Raw genomic sequence first — 15,889 nt, 5'->3', positions numbered from 1 at the left:
GATATTTTTAGGTAGAAAAGAGAAAGAGGAGGATTTCTGAAAATCCTACATTCTAGAATTAGCAACAAGGCAGCTTCTTACTTATCAAAATGGCAAAATCAAGATGATCTGTCCATTTATTATGCAAAGTTCATTCATATGAGCATCATGGTTCTCAGTTTAAGAAATCAAGAAAGGCATTGAGATGCCAGTGTTAGGCAAGATCCAATTTCCTATATACAAATTTTAAGTTTAATGTATTTTTGGATCTTGTGATAACCTTCTCTAAGTTTGGTGTACTAATGTACCTTACTATACTGATGGTGGTTCACAGTGGCTGCTGTGGTTACCCTGAGTTTTCCATGTGTCTGTACCCCAACAGGTCACATAGACAGCTGTCCTATGATGGTGACCCCACCTCTGGGGCAGGTCACAAAGGTTCTCTACAGTATTCATATACACACTCTGGTGACAAACATAAAAAGGATCAAGCAATCTCCAGGTGGTTCAGGGTCCTAAAAGGACAACTAAGAGGTCAAGGAACCTAAGTTATGTTTTTCTTGTCATTCAAAAGAATAAACTGTTGAAATTCTTTCACTACATTGCAGTTCAAAAGCAAAATGACATGCAGAACCACCATGTTAGAAGAAGCTATCCTAAGATTGTCATAACAAAACTATACATTTTCTTTGTATTAAAAAATATTATTAAGTCAATCAAATCATCCTCCAAATTAATTTCAACAAGAGGGATCTGGCAAATGAGAAATATTAGACAATGAGGTTGTAACTTCTTATTATCTACTGACCTGGATGCTTTTTCTTAAACATTATGACCTTGGGAAAATACCAGGTTGACCATCTTGTATGAAGATGGTAAAATTTAATGTGAATTTTAGCAAATGTAAGCATCACAACATAAAATATCCTATTTAATTGAAAATCAAGTTACAACAAAGATATAACATATGCACAGAATAATTAGCTAAATGCACCAAATAAAATGAAAGAAATAGTTAATTGTCCTTAGTTGCATTACTATATCTTCGGATTTCTCTATAAAACAGAAATTACCTGGGTAACAACTAACCTGTAATAATTATACAGCATATTCACCAAAAGGGAGTAGTTCTTGTTTGATATATGATTCACCTTACGGTAAGTAACTATACTTTAAAATAATGGTTTTCTTATCAGTATACATTATATGTTTGGAAGAAACCAAAAGTAGATCTTTAGTATATTGTCTGCATTGAACAATCTGATGGAAGAAAAAATGGCAAGCAAAGCTGCAGTATCCAAAATAGGTACCTTCACTCGTCCTCTTTTGGTTAAGTATTTCAAACAATCCTTTTTACAAAATGGCCTCCATTGCTAAACGGGAGTAGCTAAACGTGAACTGAAAATCAAATCTCTCTGGAACTAAAAATTAAAAATATATAATCCAATATTTAAGATACATCACACATGTATCAAGCCACAAAACAATGATTTGAAAATAATATCTATTTAAAAAATATATATCCACTTTGCTTTTTTGAAATTCGTGAATGGAATTCAGGACTTCAAAGGTATACATTATATTATTTAAATCATAACCATGAAAAGATATATTTGAAAAATTTAGATCTTACCTGAAGGAAATATTGAATTAATATCCTCAATGAATAACCAAAATAAATACAAATTATTAGCATTTTGGTATACATGATAATATTTTTAAAAATATAGCTTATTGGGAAAGTTTTTTAAAAACACATTCTCTAAAAACAATTAAATTTAGCTTACACAGAAAATCATTTTCATTCAGATCAAGAATGCATTTAGCCTTAGTTTCCATTGCTTTACTAGCATTCCCATGACAGCAATTCCGATTGTTCCAAGAAAGACACAAAATAGGAGAAACACAATCCTATGCTACAATATTTGAAGAGGTCATATGGTCCTCATACTCATTATTTCAATTAGAAGAAATTCAATTAAGAACCTTATTGTACTCTCCCTGTGACTTAATTATATGTAATAATTCTAAATTTCCCTTTTGTTATTGGATGAACCGCACCCTATATATGGCAGATATGACGTATGTAAAATCACAAAGATTTCCTAAATTTGGCCTCCACTACTGTCAGCTTTCCACAACAGCACCAAAATAGTAGGAAGTTACACAAATTAATGTATTTTATTGTATCAAGTATTCAATTCTACTATGCAAACAGACCCTACACAGACTCAGAACCCAAATACTTTATCATAGAAGACAATGGTAAGGCTTAGCATCATCTTTGAAGAAGAATGGAAGTTTGAAAATATTCTTAGTAAATTATACGGCTAACAATCAGAAGATCAGCATATATTTTATAAAGGCTCTAATGAGGTTGGTGGCAAAAATATAATACACGTTGATTTAGCAGGAACCACCTGACTCTTCTGGTACCATGGCTACTACAATGACTACCTTTTTAGTTAGCAAACCCCCCCAAAACAAATTGAAAATAGTTTTCCTATAAATGTATAACATTGACCAAAAAAACCCACGTTGAGTATACTTATAGTGCCCCAGTCATTTTCTGAAGGTAAAAGACAACTCAAGGTCAAATGAAAAATAACCAATAACTCCTATTCTTTGCCTTACCGCCTCCCGCCCTCCACCCAAGAAATAAACATCTTATTTAATCAGTAGTATTTTTATTGTTTAGATGATTATATAAAATTGTTCAAACACATGTCATAACAAATAGAAGGCTTAGTTCATTGTTTAAAAATTGTATTATTTGGGGAGAAAGGATAACTAGGAAGAAGCTTATGTGTGGTATGAATAATATGGTGAAGATTTCAATGGGAAAAGAGGTATTTAGACCTAGTATATGATATGGTCTTATTGGAAAAGAAAATTATCTTTTTTTGTTATCAATTGCTCCTCAATTTTTCTTTAATAAAATGTCCCAGCAATCTCAAGAGGATACACTAAAGGCCTTTGATTATATATACCCTAAAGAACGTATTGTACCACAAAGATGCACACACCCAATAAGATTTTTTTTTCATCTGAAATTTATAAAGATAATTTTCCATGCTGACAGTGCACATTTCATCCATAAGTTTGAAGAGTCAAATGCTACCACAGCTGGGGGTTATTCTGCCAAATGGCTTCCAACAGGGACTCCAGAGATGGAGGCTAGGAGGCATGTGCAATGTGCATGTAGGAAAAAGCGACAGACCTGATGGGAAATAGCCCTTCTCTGGAGTCATTTTTATCAATTACCATCTGAGTGATCTAATCAAATATAGAGTCTAATGAAAAAAAAAAAAAAAAAAGCAATACCAGGAAGGAAAAGCAAATATTAAAACAGCTGCTTGATTACCTACAGAGATTAAAACAAAAAGCAAGGAGTGAGGCTGATATATTTCATAGGGATTTGCTGAGGCTGAGGGGAGGGGTAAGGGGCAGATACCTTAAAAAAATCCATCATGAAAGGCACCGAGACAAGATTATAAAAAAGGGGCCAAGTTATAGCGCGCCATGGGATTTTTAATCTGGCTACCTGTGGTTTCTGTAGTTAAAGCCTTATTCATCCTCAAAACGGGGGGGTAGGGAGAAGAAAACAAAAAAAAATCACATTTATATGTCAGTTTTGCAAATGATCAAACAGCGTGCACCAACAAGAATAATAAGAAAACACTAAACGCTGATGACTTTTTAAAAATAGATACCCGTTTTATCAAATATTATTGATAATTACCTGTGAATCTCGTTTCTTGAACTCTTGAATTTGATTTTCGTGCTCCATATTGGCAGCGCGAAGCTGTTTTTCCAGGTTTTCAATTTCCCGTTCATGGTCTCGGACTAGGCTATCCTTCTCTGCGCTATGCTGCTGTGATAGGTGCGTCTTCTCCTGTTCATGCTCCAGCTTCAGCTCTACTATCTGATTGGACAATGAGGAGGACAGTTCATCAACAGAACATCCTTGTCGTCATGACAACTCATGGACAGCTTAATTTTTCTCTAATTTGTCCAAGTTGAAAATTTTATTTTTGCGTCATTATTACCTCACCCTTGAAATACTCTCGTCTGTGGGGGGTGGGGGGGAGGGATTTTATCCAAACCTCCTAATATTCAAGACAGTTGGGCATATTCAGGAAATCGTTCTGCAATCTGTTGACATAAATGCCTGAACATTGAATAAAATTATGTTGAATGCTAGGTATTTCCTACCCAAGAATTCGGGTATTACTGATCAGCAATGGTTATAAATGGTTAATAGTCAGTACGCTTTGCTGTTTGCTTCAATATATACACGTAAAAGCAGCAATTAAATCGGTCAGTTTTCTTTATGATTTTCAAATAAAAGCTCGAAGCTAAATACGCATCTGGATTATTGTATATACAGTTGTCTTTTTAAAAAATAAAATGATAAATTTCAAAGCTCTATTATCTTGTTGTCAGCTACGGTAGACCAACATAAACAGATGTTATGTGTTCCAGAAGGGCACCTGCTGTGCTGCAAGCTTGCGCCATGATTTCATAAAGAGCATTCTATTCTCAGGATCCTTTCCCAGTCCACTCCACACTGGAGACTGTGACCTTGGCCAGTCTTAGCCTCTCCCTGCTAGACTGAATGGCAGCCCGAGACCAAGGGCCTGGTTGCCGCAGCTTTGATACTAATCCTCCCAGACTGTGCACAATGGCACCCTACCTGGCCTGCACACTATAGCCAGCCAGGCTGTCTTTGAAGCAGGTGATGAATAGGGGACTGCAGGAAGCCAGCTTCCCCAGTGAACTCCGGGCCACACAGCTGCTAAGAACAGTCACTTGGATTTTTCTTCAGTTTTGGTGGATTTCAGGGGGAAAAACTGCTGTTATCTAGAATATGTTGTGTTATTTTCGGCGTGAGAATCCATCTTCAAAAAAGCTAACAGTAGGAGCCTGCTCCAAATCGATCTTGTTTCTTGTTTCGTGCAATGAATCACCAGACTACCTTATCTTAAAGCGATAGCATTCATTTCTCCATGCGTGCATGCTACGTTAAATTTCAGAAGTTATTTTCTTTTGAGATTTGAAATTCTCATCCTCTAATTGCAAATTGAGAATCAAAACACAAATTGAATATGCTTATAAACACAGGTTTCATCATTTTTTTCTTATTGTGATTTTTCTTAGAGTGGAAAATGAACAAGAAATTTCTGACCACTTATGAATGTATTACATATATACTATCGAGAAGAAAGGAAAAGATATTCACTTCTCGATACATGTGCTTACCAGAACAAAATAATGTATAAAGTAATACAGAAACATTTATTTTGCATCTGAGAACAAAGACACATTCTAGTGAATTTGTGTCTACTTCAAATTTAGGGATCTTTCTTCCCTATTATTCTACTGTTGGCAATACATAGAAAATATAATATAACCATCTTCTCTTTATATACCAAGTGGTAAAGTTTTCTTTATTTAAAATTAATGGGCATGCTTTACTCTGTGACTCACACAACTACAATGTTAATCCCAAGAACAGAGAGAATTTAAAATTTTATTGATATTACTGCATTATTTCAGGCATCTGAGTTTATGAATTATTGAGTTGGGATATTTTTAGTTCTTGGACACATTATTATTTCTACTCAATGTTACACTACCAAGTATTATTATAATAAATTTATAAGTTTTATTTAAAATCATATAAGTTCACACACTGAAAGGAAATAGATGGAGGTAGAGAGTTCTACGGATATCCGGATACTCAAAAGCCTCAGAAAAATTGAGAGAATGGGTGTGATTTAAAATTGATGGAAAACAGCATATTTTACATACTCCAGGAAAAAGTAACCAGCTGACCTGTAATCAATGCAGAAGAATTATAGAACTCTTCCCCCAAGAAAAAACACATGACCAGAAGTCGCCATGAGATCATTAGTAATGAAGCTGCCTCATTTTAGGCTCTAAATAATGTACTTCCATAGTAACTTTCTCAGAGTTTTTTGAAAAGCTCCAGTAGACTGATCAATGACCCTGCCCAGGTTCAGATTTCAGTTTATTCATTTTTTAAAAATTAGGAACAAATGAAATAGAGATAGTGCAATTTCAAGCCTAAAGATAGATGTTCATAAATTATTAGTGGTTTGTTATTATGTCAGGAACCATTGTTCAGTGATGCTAGTTCATGAATGAATAAATCTCAGGGTTTCTGGAGCCTTTTAAAGTGAAACAGCTCAGGTTTGTCTGTTCAAACCAACACTACTTGGCCAACTTCTAGATATTATGAACCTTTCTGGTCTTTGCCTAGGATTCCTTACTGTTAGCATCAACTAGTAGACATGTCTTCTCCTGATAAGTGGTGGAGTCCAGAAGAAAAAAAACTCTAATGTTCTGGAAACATCTTAATGATGATATTCATTACTACAAAGCCATCACCAAAGTAAATCTGTTTAAATTCAAGATTGTACTGATTCCTATCCTCTTCCCTGTCAGTAAATGTTAAAAGAATTTTTTGGCTTTTCCAGCTCAGTCCTTTACTTATAGGTATATCTCAAAGGTAAACATGAAGTAGGGTGTCCTTTTTATCTTGGACTACTAGATACTCCTGGTTGACCAACAATCATGTCTAAAGGAGCTAATGGTGATCGGGAGGTTGTAAATCATCGAAAATGTGGAGGATGTAAGAGCACACAGCATCCAAGCGATGAATGTTCAGTGGTCAATAAGGTCTCTATGTCAAGGTGATATATCCTACAGGGGTAAATAGGACGCACCAACACCAAGGAACCTTTTAAAGTAAGGCCAGCTAAAGAGCTCCCTGTGATACAGAAGGGAAAGCTTTAAGTTCCCTAATCCAAAAGCACTGGGCTGTGGGCCAGGTACCAATACTGGCTATGTACACCCACGCAACATGTATTAAAGCAGATCAGCATGTCTTCCAGGGAAAGTGAAATGAATAGCTCTCAAGTACAAGCATCTGGTAGTATCTGGTAGTCCCCTGAGATGCTGGGCTTGATGGCTTGGTGGTTGGGGTTTGGGTGAGAAATTGGCTTTATTGCCTAGAAGCTATTAGGTTGAAATTGACATTTTTGAAGGTAAAAATGGGAGACACAGTGCTCCATTCACCACGTTACCCCACATACACTATACACACTACATATGAAGTTCAAGAGTGAAATTCTAAAGTTCTGAAGTCCCTGAAAGCGCAGCCCTCCATCACAGACTAAATCATTTTGCAAACTGATGATGATGTCCTCATTCTAACTGAAACTTCACCTGAGTGTCCAAGAGCAGAAGTACATTCCAGGCTCTGAGAAAGACCAAGATGGAACAACCAGATAGCCAAGTCTCTGAGGGTCTTAGGATATATGTTTTTTTTAGTCCTGGTGACTATTTTACAGTGAAATCCGTGTCAGCAGATGTGGCCTGAACATCTTTTAATAATCTCATAAAGAAAAAGGAGAAGGGGGATGGACAGAGTCATTACTCCTCAGTACATAACCCATGGAAGACGAATACAACTCAATAACACATCTCAATGTCAGAAATTTCAAAACCAGAAACATAAATTGTGCAAGTGATAGAATGTATCCAACACATTTTTAAAAAGGACTTGTGGTGCAAAATACTAACTAAAATAACCTTATGTATAACCAAATTACAAAAATCTATATTTCTACAAGCCTTGTTAGAAAAAGAGGCCCTTCCTGTGCTCTGGATGGGAAAGGAAAAAGGGGAAGGAGTTTTCAATTAGGAGCTCTGGGGATGGATGTGCCTTACAACTTAATGGTAGCTACTCTAATTCCAAGTGAACAGAAGTATGAAAGATGAAGAGTTGGGAGAGATGAAAAGGCTACCCAGGTAATACAGTGTCAATCTTAATCCAGGAAGCTTCCCCATCACACCCTAATGGTCAGTCATTCAGCTGCTGCTGGGATGTTTCTGGCAGTAAGGGAACAAATGGTTTCTGAGGCAACCTAGGCTTCACAGTGAACACACCTGGCACCGGAACTTCTGAGTCAAGACAGCTGAAAAATTCTTAAGAACAACAAAACAAACATTAAAAACCAACAGAACACTCACTGGCAGCAGCCCCACAAAGAAAGAGGGTTGTCACATTGGCCATCCATGACAGAGAGGTTCTGACACGGCGGGACATGAGCTGGTGAATGCTGGGGAAGATCTCCTAATGGGAGGGTGGGGAGGGTGACTGCGTGGGGGAGAACTGGCTGCTGGAAAGAGATGAGTAAAACTGAGAAAGTGAAAAATTATGGCGGGTTCTGATGAACAGAGGCTTCAGAGTTCCCATTGCCCCCCCCCAAAAAACCCTCCAATACAGAGAGCACATCCTGGTGGAGGACATGAGTAAAATGTTAAAAGGCATAGTAGGCATCAACTTCTCTAACAAAGAGTTGCTCATAGCCCCAACTCAGTTCTCCTTGTTCTCCTCATCTCAAGCTGTAGAAAGTAAATGTTACATCAAGTAAAAAACAAACTTAGTTAAAAAAAAAAAAAAGGTGGGGAGGAGGGAAAAGGAGAGAAGAAAGGAAAGAAGGCCCATCATTCTTGAGGAAAGAAAATACAACTTCAAAATCAGGAACAAGCGGAGTGACAGTGAGACCTAGTAAGAGCATGGGGGCGGTGCAAGAAGAACCCAAAGACAAGAAGAGAAAACAATAGAATTAGCTAAGGACCAAAATAACCTGATCACAAAATTAATTCTAAATTAGAAACATCAATCAACTGAATAAGCATGGCTGAAAACTGGATCCCTCGTATTGACAAGATACTTGAGATAAGGAAAGAGATGGAGAAGAAAATGCAGAGAGAAAACAGCAAAAGAAAATCCATGTACACACAGACATATCATAAAATTTACCATTAATGAATGAAGAGCTAAGTGTGTATATCAAAAAAACACACTGTATTTATGTATTTGTGTTATTGAGGAAAATAACAGCTCAAGAATACTATAACAAAACTCAAAACTACTGAACCCAAACCATTCTTGAAAAAAAATACTTGAGGATGAAATTTAGGCAACCAAGAGATGACTAGAAAAGGGGTATTATGGACAATGCTTAGTGCCAAAATACAGGGGAATACTATGTACAAAGCTTTAGGGAAGAGAGGGTCATCAGTGTATTATGCCCAGCCAAAAATAAGGAAACATTATTCATTCATGCAAAAATGCAATGAATATAACAATGAGATGCCCTTCCTGGAAAAAAACGATTTAATGATGAAATCTCAGCACTCAACAGATGAATCAAAATAAAGAAATTCACTATGAGGAAGTTGTGCTAAAAGTCCTGGTGGTGAAAAAAAAAAAAAAAAAGTCCTGGTGGTGAGCATACAAATGATTTAAATAAAAAACTAACTCTATGTAATTATGATAATCATGATTATAGAACAGAATACAAATGTTATAACCCTCCACAATGTATACATAACACTATAATTGACAAAACAGAGTGGAAGGAGTGAGTGGAAAAGGTTTAAGAATGTAAATTTTATTTTTCTTATTATAGTGAGTAAATTAATGCTCTCAAAATTGAGCCATAAAATTAAAAATGACTCTGACGTCAATTTGTTATTTTTTTTTAGAGTGCACACACATGCAAGTGGAGGTGGGTGGCAGGGAAGAGAATCCAAAGCAGACTCCATGCTCAACATGAGCCCAATGTGGGGCTCAATCTCACACCCTGAAATCACAACCTCAGCTGAAATCAGGAGTCAGTCACTTAACCAACTGAGCCACCCAGGTGTCTCACATCTCAATCTTATTTTAATCTTTATTAATATTCTAAGAAGTCACCTCTCATATGGCAAAGAAACATTTTCAAAACTTCAGAAATTCCTTGTTTTCCTTGTTTCTTTATTAGTATACTAATTTCACATAACATTATTTTAATAAAAGTAGAAAATACAGCATAGTCTCATTTCTTAGAAAATGTTTGTGTCTATATATCTACATTACCCTTCTATTAATCTATGTCTCAGAAATCTCAGGAATTATACTCTTATCAGATTCACAGTAGTCAAATCCAGAAGATAAGACTTTGGTGGCATTTCTGCTTTCTCCATTGTGCACAGTACCAAGTTGGATGGCATTTCCTTGGCATTGTAAGAGTCCTTATCAAGGGACATGGTCTCCCTTCAAATACATTGGTTTTGGGTCTACAAACTGTGAACTTAGATCTGGAAACTTAATGAAAGACCATGATTTCCTTTTTTTCTTTTTTTTTTTTTTAAGACCATGATTTTCTACTCAAGTAGAGAGCTGTCTAAAGTTCTCTTGCCAGCTCTTGGCTTTTTCTTGATGTTGTACAAGCAGTACTCTCGTTGGTCTCTCTTAACCCTCAACATCATGCTCTATTCATTATCACCACAGATCCCTGCCAGGCAAGACACCTTGATTGCCTCTCTAGTCTTGGGGCCCATTACAGTAATCACTTCTACCTCCCATCCGACATTTGAGTTCCTCCCCTGGTGTCTGCCATTTGGAAACCCTACCATCCTCCTGGAAGTGGGCACCCCCATTCCAAGCAGCATCTCCTACTATCAGGGCCAGCATATGGAGGAAGCCACCACGTAGCTGCTCAAGAGTATCCAGGCACCCACCATCAGTGCATTCCTCAACACCTTAGTGAAGGCAGTATCTTCTAAGTCCTCCCAAGGAGTAGGTTATCTGGTCTAAAATAACAAAATCATTCTAATATTCTCATTTTCCTGAGGTTTTGGATCTCCTCCTCAAGACAATGCTACTGCAGTTCTGGTAGCTCCTCCCTGCTTCAGTGTGAGTAGAGGAATAGGAAGGCCACTGCCTAGTAAAATCATAAACTATTGTATTTTTTTAAAGATTTATTTTTATTTATTTATGATAGAGAGAGAGAGAGAGAGGCAAAGACACATGCAGAGGGAGAAGCAGGCTCCATGCCAGGAGCCCGACGCGGAACTCGATCCCAGGACTCCAGGATCGCGCTCTGGGCCAAAGGCAGGCGCGAAACCGCTGAGCCACCCAGGGATTCCCTCATAAACTATTGTAAATGTGCTACTTTTTTAAAAAAGAGAGATGAGAAAAAAAAAAGAAGAAGAAAAAAAGAGAGGAAAAAAAGAAAAAAAAAGAGATGAAGGTCAATTCAAATATCATGAGCTATTATATATATGAGGCTAATAATTCAAGGTGTACTTTCTTTTAGAGAGTTGGCAATAAAAAAAAACAAACAAGGATTTTTCAGGGATTAAGAGTATACTTATCAGGAGGAGCACTAAGTAATGTACAGAATGATTGGATCACTATATTGTACACTTGAAACTAATATTATATTGTATGTCAACTAACTGGAATGCAAACAAAAACTTAAAAAAGAAAGATAAACCTAAGGACATATACAATCTGCCTGAGCCATTGCAGTCAGAGTAAAAATTCCACACAAGTCAGCACAGAAAATGCCATGGTATAGTCTGACTTTATGAACAACATCTTCATAGAAACAGGCACCTCCCCCCCCTCAACAAATAGTCAGTGAGTCAAGAGCAGAAGTAAAATTTATTTGTGCGTGACCATGTGGCTCTGGGACTAAATGATACCCACTGCAACAAAAAACCCATCTATGAAATCTGTCTATCAACAATTCAGTTTTGTTATGCAAGTTCTCTTTTTAAAAAGTTTGATATTGCTGTGCTAACTGCTATTGGAGATGGAATGAGGACCTCCCAGCATACACGGCCACTTCTCTTTTTCCCCTCCTGTGAGCCATCGACAGCCAGGGACGAGTGCCTGCAGAAGCTGTTGGAGCTCAGAATCCTGGAGGGTGGATGGCTGGAGGCACACCAGTGGGGGTGGAGGAACGCTGGTAAATGCTGCACATGGGGGAAGTAAGTACTCTTCTCTGCAGTTTTCTTTAACATGTCCAAAATACTTCGCCAGCACCCGTAGGTCATGGGTGACAATAATGACCCTTTTAAAACTGCCTGAAAAATTAGCTACTATTTTCTGTCTGCCAGATCTCAATTAAAACCCAGGAAAGATTCATTCAGATAGTCAAATCCTTCAAGATTCTTCTCCATGGTTTAATGACGGTCAACTCAAGCCACTCAACACTGAGAAAATTCATTAACTGAGAAATCACCCTCTTAGACAGAGTTCAACATTTTGAGGGAAAACATGTCTTCACTGTACATTTTATCTTTAATTTATTTTACCTCTTATCTGTTCCTCTAAAACACATTCGGTTTTCTTAACCCAGCACATCACTGCTGCTGAATGAATAAGGAAATAGAAAAATCATCAGTTTCCCAGCTAATATGGAATTTAGAAGGACAAACAGATCAACCCAGCTACCAACTCCTCTAAGATATGGACTATACCTTTTTTCTTCATCTTTTCCTCATATCACCTACCCCAACACTCCAAGAACATTCATCGTTTTGAATGAACAGCTGGTTTCAGGAACAGCCAAACAATAGAAGTAGTCAGAAGGGAACTACTTCATCTTCCTGACCACCAAACAGATGTGTCTACCTGCCTAGTCTCTGCCTCTCCTGTGACTCGGATGGGTGGCCATCTTCATTGTCACCTCAGGAGAACCCTGCCATCTGTGCACCAACACCATCCCCTCGCGCCAAATCAAGCACTTGCTCTCACAATCATCCCACCACTGTCTACATCATTGCTGGTTTCTTCCCCAATGGATCGTGCTCAGCTACCAACAAATGTCTGTACTTATCTCGTTTTCTAAAAACTTTCCACTGACCCTACATATCCTTCAAGCTACCACCTCATTTCTCTGCTCCCTTTCCTTTCAAAATTCCTCAAAAGGAACTCTCATATCCCATTCTCCCTCCACTCAGGCTTCTGCTCCCACATTCCCCTGCAACTGGCCTTGACGAGGTGGCGAGAGGCCTTCTTGCCAAATCCAGTGGGCGCTTTCCAGTCCCTGTCTAATTTCCCCTCTTGGAGGCGCCTGGAACAGCCAGCTGCTCACACTTCCTTCCTGAAATACTTCCTGCACATGGCTTATGGGAAACCAGACCTTCTCAGTTTTCCTGCTACCTCCCTGGCCGCTCCTTCCCAGCCTCTGTTCCCTCCACCTCTCCCTCATTGCTAAGTGTTGTAGTGCCCCTGGGCTCAGTCCTGGGCCTTCCTTCCTCTTCTCTCTCTACTCATGGGCCCGGGTCCATCACCACCATTCCCCTGGCTCCTCAGCAGGAAAACTGAGGAGTCCCGTTTGAGTTCCTTCTTCCCCTCACACTCCATTTCCCATCTATTAACAAGTCTTTCCTGCCAAATACATCCGGATTTAAGCACTTGCCATCATCCCCACCACACCCCCCAGGTCCAAGCCTTGGTAATTTCTCACCAGAGCCCTGCCATCCCTCCTAACTAGCCCTCTCCTCCACCTTCCTTACAATCAGTGCTCCACACAGCAGCTAGAGAAATCTTTTTAAAACTCAGACCAGATTTTGCTCAAATGCTCCAATGGCTTTCCATCACACTCAGAATAAAACCTAAATTTCCCACCACAGTCCATAAAACTTGATAGAAGCTGCCTACAGCTTAACCTTGGTTCCTAACACTCTCTCCCCTAGCTCACCCCATTCCAGTCACATACCAACCCATTTCCTCTGTATAAAATATTCTTTCCTCTTCTCAAGTTTTGTATGGTTTCCTCCTACCTTTCATGCAGGTTTTAATTTGAGTATCATATCTTTAGCAACTTTCACAGTCTGTATCTAAAATAACACCTTACATGAAACAACTCTATATAAAATAGCTCCTTCACTCCAAACACCTTATCCTGCTTTATTTTGTAGAAATTGTCATTACCTTACCTTACCTTATATTTTGGGACACAAAGAGATATAGAAAGAGAGTTGTTGCTGTTGTCTCCTCTACCATAAGAGCAGACACTGTATTTTGTTTGCTGCCATATCCTAAGCACCTGGAATTATGGTGAGTACAAAGCAGTCACTCAATAAACATGCATTAACTAATGAATGATTGGAAAGACACTGCTTCTATATTATAAACTTCTAAGGTATCTAAAGAATGGGAATCATCAATCAGCCATATCACTATCTAGGACACATTTTTGTTCATTTTATTTTTATATATTTTTTACTTTTTTTTTAGAGAGAGGGAGAATGAGCAAGCAGGTGAGCAAGGGTGAGGTCTGAGGGGAGGGTCTGAAGGGGAGAGAGAGAATCTTTTTTTTTTTTTTAAGATTTTATTTATTTATTAATGAGAGACACACACACACACACACAGAGAGGCACAGACACAGGCAGAGGGAGAAAGCAGGCTCCATGGAGGGAGCCCGACGTGGGACTCGATCCAGGGTCTCCAGGATCACACCCTAAGTGGAAGGCAGAGCTAAACCGCTGAGTTGCCCAGGCTGCCCAAGAGAGAGAGAATCTTAAGCGGGCTCCACACTCCGCACAGAGCCAGACATGGAGCTTGATCTCACACTCCTGAGATCATGACCTGAGCCAAAATCCAGAGACAGATAATTAACTGATTGGGCCACCCAGGCGCCCCATAGCAAATGAAGTATCCCTAAAACAAAACATATATACTTCACATTATAGTTACTGAAAAGAACTGTGTTCATCTTTGCCCTCTTAATTCCCACTCCAGATAAATGTGCCATTTGTTTTAACCTAGATGAGAAAAGTTCCAAACAAACAAACAGGAAGACAAGGCCTGCCTTAAGTACCTTTCACCACGCATCAATGCCCATCCTATGGACATAGGCTCCTAATGCTTGACCTGGACCCATGGGCTCTACAGCTTCAAAGCCTGAGTCTCTGACTCTGGCCACCTAATGTCCAGGAATCTGGCACTCTGCCTCCTGCCGGTAGGGCCAATCTGTGCCTTGCAGCATCACTGGATCATGACTACATTTATTTCCACTACCATGTAGAGAGCAGAGCAGCTGATATGTCATTAAGGTTCAAAAATTATTTTTTACAAACTGGAAACAGAAAGCCAAGCCAAAAGACTTTTAAAAGAAATAGGATAGAGTGAGCGAAAAGAAAACAAAGAGAATGACAGAGCGTGCTTGGCATGCAATGAGGTACACACATGTTCAGAAAGCATGAAAACCCATTTTGAAGAGCTCTTAGGGAGACCCACAAATTCATGGTCATTAACCTCATCAGAGACCTTGATACCAAAAAGAAGTTTCACTGAATTTTTCTGATGAGATCAGTCATGGGATCACCACAATCATATCAAACCATCCTCACTTCCCTTGGCCCTGCTGTCTATATAATTCTTCTAGTTTCAGCAAATGACCCCTCCTCCTCTCTCATGAAGGAAAACCTTCAGTCTAAGAGCATCCTCATTTTCGTGCTGCAGATTTATAAACTTCTATGTATCTTTCCTCTCCTCTCCTTCTCACTACTTGTAGCAGAGGCCTGCCCCTCTCCTCTGAAGCCAACACCTCTCTCCGCACACTTCCACATCCCTGGGCACCTCAACTAGTCATGTCTTCCCTCTCTGGCCTCTACGTCTTGCTTTGTACTGTACCCCCTTCCAGTGAGGCTACACAGTCTAACATTATAGAAAAATTAAGACACCTAAAATATTCATAGGGGAAAAATTGGGAATTGCATGTTATCTGCTAATTAAGTATCTCAACTGACCTTCTAACTTCCCAACTACTTATCTTGTATAATTTGTCTCATCTTTACACTGCCTTTGCTATCAAAATGTTCTTAAGTTTGAAATTAAGAGTAATGTGTAAGCAGTTGGCCCTTCAGTGTTTTTTATGATCATTAACAATAAGTATTTATTCTTCCCCAAGAATTTGACCACTTGTTTATCTGTTGAACTACATTTCCCTTTAAAGGCTTTGTAGTGAAAAGAGAAGATATAAAATATAAGACTAAAGAATGATATGGGATTGCCAAAAAAATCTCCATA

The 15,889-nt window shown here is 38.5% G+C and overlaps 1 protein-coding gene across 1 annotated transcript in view; it reads right to left on the bottom strand.

The window, feature by feature from the left end:
• Positions 1–15,889, bottom strand: part of CEP112 (centrosomal protein 112) — a 398,072-nt gene that overhangs the window by 204,120 nt on the left and 178,063 nt on the right. The window contains exon 20 of the mRNA XM_041725032.1: positions 3,722–3,904. Coding sequence (XP_041580966.1) covers positions 3,722–3,904 — 183 coding nt within the window. The remainder of the gene's footprint in view (positions 1–3,721; positions 3,905–15,889) is intronic.

The sequence above is a fragment of the Vulpes lagopus genome, chromosome 12 (assembly GCF_018345385.1).
Source record: "Vulpes lagopus strain Blue_001 chromosome 12, ASM1834538v1, whole genome shotgun sequence".
Classification (NCBI taxonomy): Eukaryota; Metazoa; Chordata; class Mammalia; order Carnivora; family Canidae; genus Vulpes; species Vulpes lagopus.
Note: the sequence above shows the minus strand (reverse complement) of the source record. Positions and strands in the feature narration are given on the sequence as shown.